At 36.1% G+C, this 17051-nt stretch overlaps 1 protein-coding gene across 1 annotated transcript; it reads left to right on the top strand.

Annotated features, from left to right (window-relative positions):
• Window positions 1-28: 28 nt before the first annotated feature.
• LOC144634721 (integrator complex subunit 5-like) lies at window positions 29-15974 on the top strand. Its single transcript, XM_078493759.1, is given in 26 exon segments — window positions 29-64; window positions 369-573; window positions 1399-1523; window positions 1851-1902; window positions 2649-2751; window positions 3280-3375; window positions 4050-4140; window positions 4143-4247; window positions 5052-5184; window positions 5779-5842; window positions 6078-6178; window positions 7026-7081; window positions 7276-7448; window positions 7999-8107; window positions 8903-9025; window positions 9689-9756; window positions 10476-10696; window positions 11424-11533; window positions 11833-11866; window positions 12302-12477; window positions 12976-13190; window positions 13573-13643; window positions 14119-14267; window positions 14584-14688; window positions 15230-15290; window positions 15525-15974. Coding segments are annotated over 26 exon segments (2880 nt in total). The 5' UTR covers window positions 29-34; the 3' UTR covers window positions 15629-15974.
• The last annotated feature ends 1077 nt before the right edge of the window (window positions 15975-17051 follow it).

Raw genomic sequence — 17051 nt, 5'->3', positions numbered from 1 at the left:
GGAAGAAAAGACTGGGACTAGTAGAAGATGCAAGATGGCGGACAAGGTAGCAGAAGATTCCAAGGTAAAAGATAAACATTGTTTGAGGGTTGCTTTAGTAGTTTACGGCTGTTTAAAACTACTCTTCATTTTTTTTAATCCCTTTACCTATTTTTTCCATCTTGATTGCCAAGAAGCAGGGTATAAACGGCTTATCTACCCGGAAAATTAAATTTTAGTCATGCAGGCACACAGCATTACAGTATTAACTGTGATGTACAGAGTACATTTACAGAAATGTACTTGCGCTTTTTTAAGGAACAGTATTGCAATTGGTTTAGGTGTTGTAAATATTTCTAATCTCCAACATTATTTTTGTCTGGAAATAGAATTTAAGGCTGCGATTGCAGTCATTTTTGAGCGGCAAGGACGAATCAGGTCAAATCTTATCTAATGTGGAGAAGACGCAATGCGCCATTGTGTTATGGCATTCTCTTCCTTGTGCAAGACATGCTGTGTTGGAACAACTCTGTGATGTGTTTCATGAAGCTGTTCAGAAGTACGTGGTGGAATTAGAAAGACAGGCATTATCTGGTGAGGTTTATTTGTATTCCCTTAACAGATCAACATTGAAAAAATGAATGATTCTTTTGCTGTTATGATTCAAGGCAATTTAAAATTTCTTGACGTGAAATCAAAACAAAAAATGATCATTATTGAGATGTTCCAGTAAAAACTAAATTTGCATGGTTAAAGCCTACTGGAAGGTTTAAAAATTTAAATTTATGGTATGAACAAGAAACCCTATAATTTAGGGGGTTATCAGGATACAGGACATTTGGGGGAAATATTATCGAGATACAGGATATTTTCTGGGGGGAAAATTAACAGGATACGGGATATTTAAAAAAAAGATTCCAGGATATCAAACATCAAGGTTATGGATACAAACCACAAGAGTTAACAGATTAGGATATTTAGGCCAAAAATTAATGGGACATGGGATACTCAGAGACCTCCAAATGGGGCCTTATTAAACCTCCTGCTTGGGATATGAGGATTAATTTGAGTGAAATCTCAGCACAGTACAAAGCAATTGGCGTACCTTGCAGCAGGAAATTTGTGACTTCGGAGATTGTCTAAATGATACAGTTTGTCTTAACATTTTAAGCCATCATTAACGAAAAGAAATTTACATGTCGAATAACAAAATGTTTTGTGAATCATTTGAGAAGAAAAATAAGCGATAGGAAAATAGAACGACGTTATCACACCCTAGATCACTATATGCCTGAACTCCGTATTATAATTTTAACTTCAATGATAATGATGACATGGCGTCATCGAAACGTCGTTCTATTTTCCTATCGCTTATTTTTCTTCTCAAATTTACATGTACATGTATAATTTGTGTGGCAGGAAGTACAGGCTGTTATCCTGATTCTCATGATCCAGAGTTGACATCAGCCTTGCAGAGTGTCAGTGAAGTTGTTTGCAGATTTGTTGATAATAATCCCACTGCTTGGGCTCCTCTTATTTGCCAGGTAATATTTTAAATGCAGTCAACATGTTAAAGTTTTTGATTTGATTACAATAATATGTTGTCATTACTGTTGTTATAAGACCCTCTGCATCAATACAGTCTGTACATCTCTTATGAATTTAAATAAAAGTAAGCAATGATTGCTAGACGCTCACTGGTAAAACAATTTCTTCTTACAAATGGGCATGTAACAATGTGTAGATCCTGGTGATTCACAGTAAAAATTAATTAATTACAATAAGCATTAAAAAGTGAACTGGGCTGTACATTAGGTGACTAACAAATTAGAAATGACAAAGCAGTGAAAAATTGTTGTGTTACTTTTCAGTGGTCTCTAGATCTTCTTGGACAAGTTGTTACAAAAAATAATGGGAGAAGAGGTACATGGATTACAAAACTTTGATAAGTAATAAATTAATTTTGTGTCAATTGTGCAGTTATTTAACACAATTAGTACACCAGTCCTGTGTCTTCCAATGAATACAGTATTTTATTTTGTGTTTCAATTTTATCCTTGGTTTAAATTTTATTTGCCTTTGTTTTAAATTTGTTATCATACATGTATATATGTGCTTTCTAATATACATGTATTACGTAACCATACCCCAAAACAAAGGAAAGTAACATTTGAACCACAACCTTTACCTGAGTGTGTACAATGGACTTCTGTGTACATGTATTTAATACAATACCCAGAGTTTTGAGTTAGATTAGTTTCTGTATTTGGGTACATGTAGATATGGTATACCCTTTCCATGATTTATTTGCGAGTATGATAAGTAAGTTCAGTTATAATCATATTATTATAATAATAAGTGACTGTCTTTAATCAAGTCAAAACAAGGCCATGTGTATTAAATTTATTTTTCCATCAAATCAGGAGTTAAAAACATTTTTACCCAATTTTAAAAAGTAAAGATTCATAGCACTTACTACTTCTTATTTAAATAAAGAACGCTAGACGAAACAACAAGTGGCACATACCTTTCAACTTAAGATCCTCAAATTAACTTAGTTCATAGTTGTCATTTATTTCTCTTTAAATTGTGTAACAAATGTTTTAAATTCTTGAAGTGTAAATGTATTAATATCACTTTTAAACACATTTATGTTTCTTTGATCACAGCTGCAAGTATCACAATGTCACTCAGCGAGGGTCTTCATAAGTGGATGTTATTTCCTGCTGTTCAGAGATTAATGGATATTGCAGTCCACTGTAGTGCAAAATTGTAAGTTAATTTCTTGTCAAATATTTGCCCATATTCTGTTCTATGCTAAAACACCAAAAAGTAGCATGCTTTTAAAAAAGGTATCTCTATTTATTGTAAGTGTACTGGTAAGTGCATAATCTGTTACTGTTAAGTGCATAAAACTGCAAAGACTGCCCACCAATCATACCTTTGTATAAATTATTTGTTTAATTACAGCAACATACATGTATGAGTACATGACTTGTACATCATTAATTACAAATGTACAAGTTGTATGTTATGAATGTTTATTAAATATAATATTGCCTATTATTTATTAAGAAAGGTGGCTACAAAGTGTGTAATGAAATTATAGTACAAATGCAGTAAGCGTCAGCAAATAGACACTGTAAAACACAAATTGTAGTAGTTGAGTGATCGGTAATGAACTGAAATAATGTACTTTTATCTAGTAAATGTATGTGTAACAGCTAAGCTTTTAATTTGTCATAAATATATTATAAATATTATACTACAAGTAACTGTAATTCTTTTCTGTTACTTTAGAGTTGGTCGTGGCCAGGCTGATGTTTGTGTGCAGTGCCTACTTCAAATAGCTATGAACAGCTCACCGCATCTGGATTGGGTTGTGGCTCATATTGGGTAATTACTGAGTTGGTATAGAGTATACAGTCGAAGCTCTCTTAACGGACACTCTCGTAAGCGGACAGCTCTACTTACGGCCGCCTTGTTTGAAACCCCGTTTTAACTCCCATACAAACTCTGTATTTTTGCATTCTCGTAAGCGGACATTCCCGTAAGCGGCCGCAGACACTTTCAGAGATTACGACTTAGACTTTTTCTTTGTTTTTAAGCTCCCGTAAGCGGACATCCCAAAAACTTCCTATTAAAAACCTCTGTATCTTGTTTTTATCAGTCAAATTCACATCGCCGTTCGTCACAATGGTTTTACAGTAATTACAGTACCATATTTTAGTGTTTGTTTTGTCGTCATCCACGTCCGGTTACATTTCGAAACACCACTTACATGCATATTAGCATTATGTTAGCATTGGAAGCTCCCGTAAGCGGCCATCTATCCTCTAAACCTCTAGTGGCCGCATACGAGAACCATTCTCGTAAGCGGTCATCTCCAGTTGCGGACACTTTTTTTTGCGCCCCGAGGGTGTCCGCTTACGAGAGCTTCGACTGTATTACTGGAAAGAAGTGCAGTATGGTGTACATAATTGTCTATGTCATTGTGTATTAACGTTTGTCAATTTGTTGAATCGTGTTATTCTTCACAGAATGGCTGAGTAAAAATGTTTTATTTGCAGGTCTCGTTTTCATCAGGTTTTTATTCCAAAGCTGCTGTCCACGGCATTAAAAGAGTACACAGCGAGTCAATCCTCTGGGGGAGGGGGGGGTGGGGGGGAGATGCCTCTGTGATGACCCCCACTGTGGTACATGTTCTTACATACCTTTCTATTCAACATTCTCAAGAAATCAAGAGCAATCTCTTGGCTTTGTTTCATGTAAGTCTTCAAAGCAGTTGGCAACTTATTAACAATTAATTAACCTGTTAACAGTGTATTTGTATTGTATGTTTTGTGGGAGGTGCTGTAGAAATACTAGTTATGCAAGCTTTCGGTGGTATACTTGGATTCCCTCACCGCCGCCTTAGGCGAGTGTGTTCAGAAGTGACTGGGTCCAGTCCGGTGTTGGGTACTATCTGCATGTCGCCCTACTGGACATCGCAGCGCACGATGGGAAGTTGGGAATACCGTCGCGGCTCTCCTATCTGATTGGCTGTTATGGCATGGTAGAAAAGTGGTTATAGCACTTCTGGTCCAGGTTCAAACTTGGCCAGGGTCATCATGCTGTGCTGCATGGCAAAATAAAGAGTGACAGATTACTTTCACAGTGCCTCCCTCCACCATCGATTTGTCCATTTGTAAAACTTACACAAGTTTTTACTAAAAGATTTTCCTAAACATTATTGATATAGTTGCAATAGAACACCGAAGGGGCATGCATGGGCATGTCCAATTCTGATTATACTATTTTAAGCCACCTTAAGGTAATTCCAGACAAATCTTGAGGTTTCACTGATCATGCAGTCATCAAATTTTTTATCATCACATGACCACTGTTTTGAATCTGCAACGGAGGAAAGGTGTAAGGGGGAGCCTGAAAAAAAAAAAAAAACCTTTCAACAGGTGTCTATGATCAATAGTAATATTGAACTTACCGGTAAATTGAAATAGACATACAGTGATTATAATTTAAATAACTGGAAGTACATGTACCTTGTTGTATTTGGTTTTGCATGTTCATAGGAAAGTATAACAAACTCCGCAAAGTCAGATCTTCAAAGAGAAGAACAGCTTTCCACTCTACCCTTTCTTCTTCACATTGCCACATTGTCACCCAACTTACTGAAGGGAACTATAACAGAGTTCATTGATGTCCGTAAGTACATGTAACATATGTTATTTAGTTCTACAGTATGTTCTGAATTAAATGCTTAATTATCTCATGTTGTTCAGTTAGTGATGTATTCATGTCAGTAGTATCATTTTACTGGGTATGTTATACAGTACTACAAATTGTCTCAAAATGAAAAGCAGAGTCATAAAGAGCATCTTTTTCTGATGTACAGATTTTCTGAATCACTTTCAAATTGAAAGAAACCTTAATTGAAATTAATTGTTTCTAATAATAGAGAATTAAATACACCAAGGAGTTATAATTAACCAAAAATAAACAAGGATGGTGACAACTGAGAGGTAATACAAACAACAAAATCAAAAAAAATGGCCAGTTTTTTTCAAGATGCACTATCCTTAACATACATGTAGCTTCTGTAAAATTAAAAATGGCACCATTTAATGTTCATTGACACTAACTTATTATACAAAAAAAAAAAAAAAAAAAAAAAAAAAAAAAAAAAAAAAAAAAACCAAAAAAACCTCCTATATTCTATTGGCTGTATTTTCTATGACATGGTATAAATACCTGTATTCATCAATGTTCCTGATGGCTGATTTTGTTTAATCTTGTCAGTGACTCCTGAAGTTCTTGTCCAATTGTTGGAACAGTCTAAGAAAAGGGGAGAAAGGAAAATGAGGTGATCATTGATCATTTATGATTATAACAAGTTAACTAAATGAAATATAAAAATAATTTATTACTATTGTCAGTATTTAATAAGTAGCCTTGGTTCTTTTACTCAGAACATGCAGTACCAATTAAAATATTGCATGTGGATGATGACAGTCATTTTTAATTTATTTTCAGTTATTAAAATGGCAGGTACATATGTATAAATAAATGTTAAATAAATATTTTGATAATATCCAAAGCTTGGTGTCATCAGTAGTCAATGTCATCAAAAACACAGGAGAAGGAGCCCTTGAAGTTTTCCAGCTTCTACTTGAAAACTGTCAGAAACCTGAACATAGAGGTAATTTGCAATAAAATATACTGTAGATCAAAATTGCTCTTTTTATATTCCTACAATAGCTATATAGAGCTGCTTATAAAAAGTGGTAATTATTTTACAGTATCGTTAAGTCTATATTAAAGGGACTGTGTCACGGCTAAGTTAATCTTATGTTATTAAATTTTGCCAAATATTCGCTATGAAACTTAATGTTTGCAAAGAAATTAATTCTATGATTCTAAATGACAAAACCATAGCTTCATTGCAGTCAAATGTGTCTCCCGGGCGTCATAAATTAAAGTTACAAGCAGACAAGATTAACTTTGAAAACTGTTCCGCCGGACCATATTTCAAAAGCCCACATCGCAATCCGTTTCAATCTTCGACACTTTTGGCCATCCATACCTTCTTTTGCATTTGGTGTGTTATTTAAATATCCCTTCACTGTTTTAAGAGGTTATTTTATACATTTAAACAAATTTGATGGTCATTTCCTATGCCTAAGTTTGGCTAAAATCCGTGACACGGTCCCTTTAATTAATAACACTCTAGGCTTGCATTTGCCTCAGTTTTACTTTTCCTGTCTCCTACATGTACATAATGTACATTGTATAAAAAGGCTGTGCATATAATGGCTCCATCTGTGACTCTAGTACCTTCCAACCCACCCATCTTTTACCTGCGTTGAGCCATACCAGATTGAAGCCTGTTCCTTAGACTTAACTCTTTTTATGCACAGATCACCTGTGTACATGGATGTGTGTATAAATGGCATCAATAAAGAACTGAGAACTGCTAAGACATATAATGTACTTGTAATAGTCTGTTTAACTTTAAGTAATGCTAGACGTGTTGTCATTGTTTTTAGGTTTGGATTTTGATGTCACCCAAGCTGAATTGCAGAAAATATTTAGTCATATAATGGTTAGTAAGTTACCTTTAGAAAGTTCACTTGTCTGTTGATAGTTTACTTGTCTGTCATCCTTAGTGAGTTGCTGGTACTTGTACAGAGACTATGTGTAGACTTCACAATAAAAACAGTTATTATGAGAACTAAAAAAACTTATAAGTATTTTTTACTATTGAAGGCAGAATGAATTTTAAATGTTATTTTTCAGGGACTGCTGTTAAACAGACTTCAGGATGTTGCTCTTCAGAGGCACAACCTCTTCTACAAAAACACTTGCATGGCTTCCCTGGATAACAGAAAGACAGAGAGCGAATTTCTTACAGAAATGGCTTCTCACTCAAAAGATTTGTGCAAGTTACTACTGACATCATGTGGCAACAAGTAAGATCTGCTGGCATGCCTGTATGTTAAGGTCCTGTAGTACATCAGTCACAACTTGAAGTCTGAACTCTCTGAAAGTCAAAGCAACCTGACATAGTACTGCAGTGGGGGGGGGGGAGGGGTAGCCTCGTAACAAGCTGGCATCCTATCTAGTGGGAGTAGGAATACTAATAGTAGCTTTAAGTTGCAGAAAACAGAGTTAATCTCCAGTCTGTTTAGCCTGGATTCTTAAGCAGGCTGTCACTACCTAGTGAGGGAGTCACCGCAAGCAACCTTCAACCATCATCCATGAAACAGGCTACAGCCTGTTGAGCCACTAAACTCTATACTGGCTTTACTACATAACATATCTTTATTGCCAGTGAAGGGAAAATAAGAAAATCTAGTGGAGCTAATAGAAGAAAGAAATGTCAAGAGGTTGCTTGAAGCAACATGGTAAAACAACCCAGCATACAGCATGTGCAAAATAACTGTGATGAGATGTCAGTGACACATTTTTGTTACGAGTATAACTCGCTTATAGCAAACTGTGAATCTCTTGTGCTTGCAGGGTTGCAAATATTTTTCAAATGTTGGTCATCATAGCCATTCACAGTGGAAGAACTTCAGCTTCAGGAATTCTCAACCTAGTCCTGATAAATTGCAGATCTGCACATTCTGTAAGTATTTTTTACTAGCTTTCACAGTTCATGCCTAGTCAATGTAGTAGCTGATTAATGGTCTTAAAATGACATTATTGTTGCATTCACCCATGGTATAGAGTTCATTGCATCACTAACTTGAGTGTTTTAAAGTCCATGTGCACTGATGAAGCTAAGTGATGAACAACTTGGTTATCATTGTGTTAAAAAAGACATTAAAAGAAATAATAAATATTAGGGGAAGGAAAACCCCCAAAAACACAAAAAAAAAAACAAAAAAAAACGCCCCCCAACAATAACAGTTACTTTTTTGTGCTGCCAAGGTATTTAACACTACTGTGCAAACTGAGGTCACTAAATAAACAAACACATAAATTATGTAAATAGAACATACAAAAACTAAGTCTTGTCAAAAATCGCAACTGGTAGGAGGCTGACCAGTTGGCGCTATTTACAAAGCGCGGAGGAGTTGAGTTCAGGACTACGGAACACAAATCCATCCACTAGACGACCCTGCCCCTTTAAAATAAGTATTTTATTCAAATCCATCTCATTCTATAATTTTAGTGTTTTTTTTTGTCATGTACATGCACAACGTCCTCATCATTATTCTTGAGTTGAAAGATTCAGTCCTTCAACCCATGCACATACATTTGAAGAGAACATTCTCCCCACAAACATTATTGTACTTGTGACCTTTCATACAGCAGTCTATCCTCTACCCCTGCAGGCGGGCATTTGTCAAAAACCATCTAGGTATTATAATTACAGACGGATGTGATTAACTGTGTGACTGTGTTGGTTCTTTTAAAGCTTCAGCTGTTTGTTCAACTTCATTGTGAACTGGAACTTTACTACACTCAGCTTTTGGATGATGTTGTCAAAACTTGTCTGTCTACCGTCAAATATCCCGGTGCAGCTTCAAGTTCAAATCAGGTACAGTACTGTATGACAAACATGTCACATGTTACATGATCGATACATACATTTAGAATGTCCTCGATTGTTTTGAACTTGTACTTCGTCCTGCTAAAAAGACATATAAAATATGTTTTTTAGTTGCATATACGTTTTTTTTTTTCAAATATGTTTTTTAGTTGTATAAAGCTATAAACAGTCCTTCTAAGAAATTATTCACCTCAAAAACTTAGTTGTATTGCTGCAAACTTTTAGCCTGAAGCAGCAGCAGCCTTCTTACTTCAAGACAGGACCTGTTTTGCAGCACAGGAAGATCGTTCCAAGGCATTTCAGGCTTCGGGGCTTGTCTTTCCATCCGGCTCGATCTTTAAGCAAGAGGAAGGAAAAACATTTTTCTTTGCTGTCATTACTGTCATTATTTGGATTGATCTTGCTCGTTTGCTACTGCTAAATATACCATTCTCTGGGTAACAACATCCTAATCATAGCAAGTATATTGTTACGAACAGGAAGTAATATGCATCAACACATACACGAACCAAGTACATTGTGGTCGACACCATAACTCTGACTCATTCATAAACATTTATAAAGAAACAAGATCTGTAACATAACAGTAACAGTGTCCATGTAGCTGACTGCTAATCAACTTACAACTTATGTGTGTTTTTTTCTTTGAAGTTATTGCGTTTACTGGGTAATTTTCACCAACTAATTTCCACTGAGAATGGCAGTCAACCTTTGTCAAGGTATGTTATACAACAATAACACTCACATTGAAAATGAAACTACAACAGGTTTTCCATGGCTACATAAACCTTTGCAACGTACCTATAGTGAGCTTTAAGGAAGGCAAGCCTTCAAGATGCGTGAAAGTTTCGTGTTACCCAATTTCTAAATTCTGCATGTGGCGTTGTAAATAATTCTTTGTCTGCAAGCCCCGTTTTCTTTTGGACAAGGGAATCTTACTAACAGCACTAAAGTTAATTATGTTTTGTCTTTCCTGGGCTTTACATGAACGTCATAAATGCGCAAATGCCCAGGAAGGTCTGGGTCTTTTCAAGGGGCAGTATCACGAGAATCACTCCGAAAAGTGAAAGTCAAAAGAAATATTTATATTAACAAAAAACCTCTTAATGGAAACCTTAAAATGATGGTCTAACTCTGTAGAGGTGTTATCATGAGTTATACAGACATGAGATTTCAATCAAAAATTGAAAACGTCTGGGAGACGTTTTCAAACTCTGCCCATGTGCCATGGGTAAATCGTAAAAAATTAAATACATTTTGCTCTCCTTTGAAATATTACGTAATATCTTCACCTTGGTGTTCTAGTCGCATCTTGTAAATAAGTGAAGCTACTGAGGCATGATTTTAGCTCTGTTATGGCGAAAATGCATCAAAATCGCCATGATACTGCCCCTTTCAGTTTGGATTTGACCGTTTTTTTTTTTCAATAACATTGCAGGTCGAAGCTGTGTGCATCACTTCAGAGACATCACAGTGTTCTTGCCAATCTGTTGATTCATCCAAACCTGGAGGTTTCTTTAAAGTCGCTTGCCCTTCTTCTGTCCTTGGACAAAACCCTGCCAGACAAAGTGTCAAACATGATGAAGATATGCAGTAACTGTGTCGGGTTATTCTACAAGCTGCTTCACAAACTGGACAAACAAGATGGAAAAATAACAGGCAAGGGCGCCTTATAGTAAAGAAATTTTAAAAAAAACTCTTAAGTGTCAAAAATCTAAAAATGAACAGACGTTTTGGGCTTGGCCCTTCTTCAGTGTTCTGGTCTGAAGTGCCAATGTTTAAAGGCGAGTTGCGCCATACAAAAGCCAACGGCCTTATGTTTGTGTAGATTACATTTCCCATCCAAGGGCTTTGAAACACTAGCCTGCGAATACAGCCGAATAAGTAACGTCGGCAAATGGGTTCAAATCCCACCGGTGTCAAAGATCTTCTTTGTATTTCTGATGGTCCAATTTCGTTGCTATCAAGTAGTCCACAAAATAAGGAACGTAATATGCAGGCTTGGACGTACATGTAGAAGTTCTTCACCCAGGTGTATACACTGAATGGGTACCGGCGAATTTAATGCTGGGGAGTAACCCTGCGATGGATTAGCATCCCAGGGGAAGGTAGAAATACTGCTAGTCTCTTCATGCTTCATGCTAAGCTCCGGCCTAATGGGCCACTTGGCTCGAATGCAAGTCTACTTTAACTTAACATTTACCAGTCTAGACTTTAATGAAGTTTTTGCTTTCACAGTTCTAAAACGATAAGCCTTTCAATTTAGAAGTCAATAGAAAACCCTTTCTCTTGATATGCATGACATGTGACTTTGTTCTTTCTAATGGTATACTGCATTTATGTTTAGACCAGTCCAAGTGAGTTTTGTTTCTTTTTTGTGTCGCAGAAACAGTGAAGTCCATCAAACTTTGTAGGAAGATGTTTCTTTTACTTTCCAAAGATGATAGATGCAGGTTGTATTTATTGAGGCTGCTGGTGGAAGGGACTTTACAAAAGGTAACAAAACAGAAGGAGAATATATATCTAAGAAGTAACAAATAGAAGCCTTTTAATCCACTGATGGGATTTGACTGTTTCTGAAATTGCGACAGTGGTGCAGCTGTACGAATCAAGGGTCTCGGCTGAAAATGTGTTTGGATTCTTTATATGAATGTTTCATTTTTTAGGACTAAACCTACATGTACCAAGATTCTTGATTGTAGCATGCGTTAGGTATTAAATAAATGTAATCTGCCACTTTCAACCTTTTGTGTTGTTTTGTCATTGTTTAATAATTGTTTTTCTTTCTTTCAAAGGAGCATGTTTCTTTATTTGGAGGAATTTTGCCAGGTAAGTCCAAATTAATTAGCGAGGTTCTTGAGCTTGTTTTATACACTTTGAAAAGAGCGAAATAGACTCCTCTTTCATTTTATTTTTTCTCCCTGCTCTTGATGTCGTTCCACGGCTCCCTGGGTTCTTGGATAAGAGAGCCGTTTAGTCCTTTGTTTCTTTGTTACACAGCCCCACAGTCATAGGCTTAAAACTGTTGAGGCCTCTGCCAACATTCTTATTATTTACTAATTATTCACTTTTATTGCAATTTTAAACATTTATGAGCAATAAAGTACAATGCAGTTATGTGCATAACAAAACTCAGGTAGAAATTTTCATGAGATATTAATTTGTTTGTTTGCTTATTTATTTGTTTGTTTGAATGGGATAATGACCTACCTACAGAGTTTTTAATAGTAGAGATGGGGTTTATTTGCATTATTGTTATTTCAGCTGAACCAACTGATTCAGAAAAGAACTTGACCAAGATCAAAGTTTCTTTGTTGGAGCGAAACAGAAATCCACACATCTCTTCACATCTTCCTCTTACTCCTTCCTCTGTGTTCTTCAGTGGAATTGTTGGCGACATTGAGAAAAACGGCAGGACGAAAACAGCTAACAAAGCAGAGGTACCCTTGATGTAATGCAACGTGTGATTTTAGGATTTTTTTACCATAAAGCTGAGCCGCACAAAGCGACCAAGTTTTCAGTGATATACAACTATTTCAAACTCTGTCGAGTAAAAACAAAGAGTATTATTCGTTAGAAATCAAATCGATGGAGGAAAAGTCTCTTCGACCTTTTTTTTTTTTTTGCACTTTCTGAAAATTTCTTTGCCCCAACCCCTTCCACAACATGGCTTCGCGATTTTGGCAAATTCTGTCTGTAAATTAAACGTTTGGCAAGGTAACTCGCTTCTAAATTAAGGTAACTCGCTTTTTCAACTAAAAAAGAGACGTTAGAAATCAACTCGCTTTTTCAAATAAAAAAGAGATGTTAGAAATCATGTTTTCTGTGGCAAACAAAGAATCATACATCGTCCGTTTCTTCCAAATAAAACTGCACTGCAAAGTAGTTCTCTTTGTTTTTATATAGTGGTGTTAAAACTGACAGTGTTTATATTTCAGCCTCAATCATGGCAACAGACAAGCCAAGTGTTGGTGGATGTTGTGTTTATCCTGTGCACATGTGACCAGGAGGATGCAGACAGCGGCAACTTGACTCTTCATCATAAATACGTTGACTCTTTATCACTGCTGTTAATGGAACTCGTTTGTCCTGATGTTGTTCCCATCACCTTTGACTGGCCAGATGACGAAAGTCTCAAGTTTACAATTGAACGGTAGGTTTAAAGATCGCACACACCGGAAGTTCTGTCCCAAGAACTTATTGACGTTTTTCAAATATTTTTCGGCGATAATACATGAAAAAAATTCGATTCGTACCCTTCAAGCGCTAGCTTCTATCGATCGATTAAGGAAGTTTGTGTATCCGTGCAATTAGTTCCTGTGTAGCCAAACAGATTGTAGTCGGATTGCGAAAGAGACACCACTATCCACCGTATAATTGCTTTCCTTTTTTTACAATTATTCCGTCGCAGAGACTCGTATCGTGCTCAGCACACACGAAACGAGAACAACAACTTGAGAGGAAAAGTCGCAGGGCCACATTTTGTGACACAAATCATGCTCTTGTCCAAACTGTTGTACCTTTGTTTCTTGCAGAGATTTGCGAATAAAGAAAACTTTTGATGACAATCCAATCTTGTGGGCGCTTGTTAGCATCGTTGCTAGAGGTAAATAAGTTACGTCGCCAATGTTATGAAACATAGAAACACATGGAAACATCATCCAAATCAAATGCAATCTAAACTGTTGAGATGAATTTAACTGAAGTGGCTGTGATGAAACGCCACCCTATTAAAATACAATAAAAAAGACTTCCATGAACCCTCGGTAGCTGCTGACTTACTAGGCTGGCACTTAAAGCGATTTAAAGCATTGCTTCTAACCCGGATTGGAGTAGCAAGTCTATCGCAGGCTACACACCCCCACAGCCGAATTATTGTCAGGCTGCCCTGGCTGGCAATTTGCCAGTTACCCATTTATACTCTGGGTGGTGGGAAACATTGTGAAAACCAAGTATCTTTGTTAAGAATACAATACAAAGTTTCCTGACCAGGCTGAGGAGAAATAAGACCACAAAAGTAGCAACACGGAAAGGCTGGAAGGTCTCTAGTAATTTGAAGTCGTGTTAATTATCTTTGTCAGGTGTGTCATCGCTGTCCAAATGCAGTCCTTTAGTGTCCAGTTTATTAGCTACCATCATGTCTTACTGGGAGGTGTATAGAGGTTCATCAGTTGACCAATCAACGCTCAATTTCAAGGTCACGTGTTTCATTACTGACATTATGACAGAGGTATGTTTGACAAAATCTTTGCACATACGCGAGGTGCAAGTGTTTTGCCTTTTAAAATCGAAAACCGAGAAGGTAGATTAAGAATATTTGCATTGTCTCATTGCCACAACCTTCGGAGTTGCATGTTGTTCTTAACGATACTTCTGAATTGTCGATGACGTTTATGTTCAAGTGTTCTTTACCTCACGGTTTTGTTAAGCAAAAAGCAATTGTATTTCTTCGTCAAGTTATTGCCTTCGCCCTAGATCTACCTTAGAGGAAAAGAAAGTTTCCTTCACTAGTCTAGTATTATGTTAATGATGTTTGATTTCTTTAGGCAAGTTGGCTGCCTCCTCCTATAAGTCGTGTTGGAGCTGTGTTTGGTCGTCTTCAACCAAAGGAAATTTATACCGTGCTCAACACCATGTGGAAAGTGCTCAAGGTGCGTGCGACATTTTTATCTTTCCTGTGTTTATAAACAACAAAACGATATATCTTTAGAGTTTTTATTAAACAAACAGTAGCCATGCATTCATGCAAGTGTCTTGATATTTTGTTATATACATGGGCCTTTGGGAAAGTTTATACAAAAGAGAAAACAAGTCCCGAGTGGGCTATTCGCAATATATACCACAGAAGGCACTGCATGATTATTTTATCTCGTGCTAAGTTTTCCGCGGGAAACAACAAAGCTGTGACAGGAAGCGACATCTTTTGGCGGGAAACGTACAACGGGAGGCTGTGACGGCGCGTAGCAGGTTACGGCGGCAAACCATTGGAAGTTGTAAATGACACGAGAAATTATGGCGGGAAATACTATAACGTACAACCCGTGGGATATTATTGGATATACAATGTTTTTCAAACCTTTGAGTAAGGTATTTTTCTCCAAAGCAGTGCATAAAAAGTTCACGCAAAGATAGAAAATGAAAAAGTTGATTGCTAGGAAATGTCTGAATATAGATGTATTGTGTTTCTCTTAGGAGTTTCCTCCTCCAAGTTCCGCCATGACAGCAGAAGCTACCCGACAAAGATGGCAACAAGGTAACAAAATATCTTGTTTGCTAACCTACTCAGATAGAGGAAGTGTAATTTTTTTTTTTTTTTTTTTTTTTTTTTTTTTTTTTTTTTTTTTTTTTTTTCTTTTTTTTTTTTTTTTTTTTTTTTTTTTCTACCGAATTTTTGCTGTTATCTGTACTTTGTACAGCAAATTTATCCCAGCTCCAAATTGCTCACATGTGACATGTTTTGTTTTTGTTTTCTTTTTTTATGTTTCAGGCGCAGCTTTCAAGACTCAAAAGGAAGTAGTTAAGGCGATCTTTGTTAATAACATTGAAAGACTCGGTCACCACTATGCTCGAGTGTTTGATGAATCTTGGTGAATTGATAAACCAGAATAGATTATTTATGTAAATAAATTTTAAGCTGCCGTTTGCTGCCTGAAGTTTGTTTCGTATTGTTTAACATGACTTGACCAGTAATTGAACTTTATTGATTTCCTTTTTGCTATTTTTTGTTTGCTGGAAATTCAATCTTGTCCAAATCGCTCTAATGTTCAAAGCCATCGGAAAAATAATTTAACCATTCTGCTTTCTAGTTTTCTCGTTTTGGTTGCGTTAGTTCTCCAGAGGATTTTATATTTGTGTGATCTATTGTTTAACTTTACATTTTATACTGCTTACAAAGCTTTATTCTATCATATCGTTACAATTTCTTGGGAGAGATATGTGGTCACAGGGCTCAAAATAATTTTTGGATACTGACCGGTCATGTTGACCGGCCAAATCAATTTTTGCTCGGTCATGTCTCGTTTTTGACCGGTCAAAATATTGAGTATTTACTTTGAAGCAATAGCGTATTCTGCCAAAAATTTCGCCTCATAAGCTAAAACACTTGTTGTTAAAGAGTATAAGCTTAAATGTTTTGATCGCTAAATTTTATTATGTTCGCTTTTTGAATTGCCATTTCTTCTGTGTTCTCCTCTACATAAAACAAAATGATCGGTAGCCGTAATGTTACGTTACTCTGCATAGTTTTACATTATTTAATGATCACTCATCTTCCCGATTCAATCCTAGCGATAATCTTTAGTTATCTCCCAGATACATACATACATACATACATAAACTTTATTCAAGTGTCAATGGTATTTAGCTAAAGAGCTAATTGGGGACACTAAAATAAATATACAAATATAAAAATACTAATATTATATAAATAGATATAAAATATAAAAACACTAATATTATATAACTAGATAAATAGATATAAAATATAAAAATACTAATATTATAAAATAGATATATCGATAGATAGTTACAATGACACAGATATGTTTTTAAAATTTCAATAAGGTAAAAATGATTACAAGATTACTAAAATTAGTTACATTATTATATTGTGCAAGCGTAGCATCTGCAATGTCCGTCCAACACATCAGTAATGTTACTGCCCCGAACTGCTTTTTTGAATTCAAAAAGGCTTTTTTTGTTACGAAGATCTTTATCTACTTTGCCCCACAGATAGGGACCTAAATACCTAATACTATGTTTACCATAATTTACAGTGTTGAACCTAGGTATTGGAAAATCGCTACTACGCAAATCATAATTCTTAGATTGTTTATAATGATGCTGAGCGAATCTGCACCCTAGCCATAGTATGTAAAAAGTGGTATGAAATCATCCATTGTACCACCGTTTGGAAAAAGGTCGACTTTGATTTCCAAAGGAAAGTTACGCCAGATGTCCTGCGAAAATATGGGTATCCGGGGACACGAGAAATACTCCTAAGAGAATGCTGTTA

Source organism: Oculina patagonica, chromosome 1 (genome assembly GCF_052425735.1).
Source record: "Oculina patagonica isolate OP01 chromosome 1, crgOcupat, whole genome shotgun sequence".
In the NCBI taxonomy this organism is placed as follows: domain Eukaryota; kingdom Metazoa; phylum Cnidaria; class Anthozoa; order Scleractinia; family Oculinidae; genus Oculina; species Oculina patagonica.
Note: the sequence above shows the minus strand (reverse complement) of the source record. Positions and strands in the feature narration are given on the sequence as shown.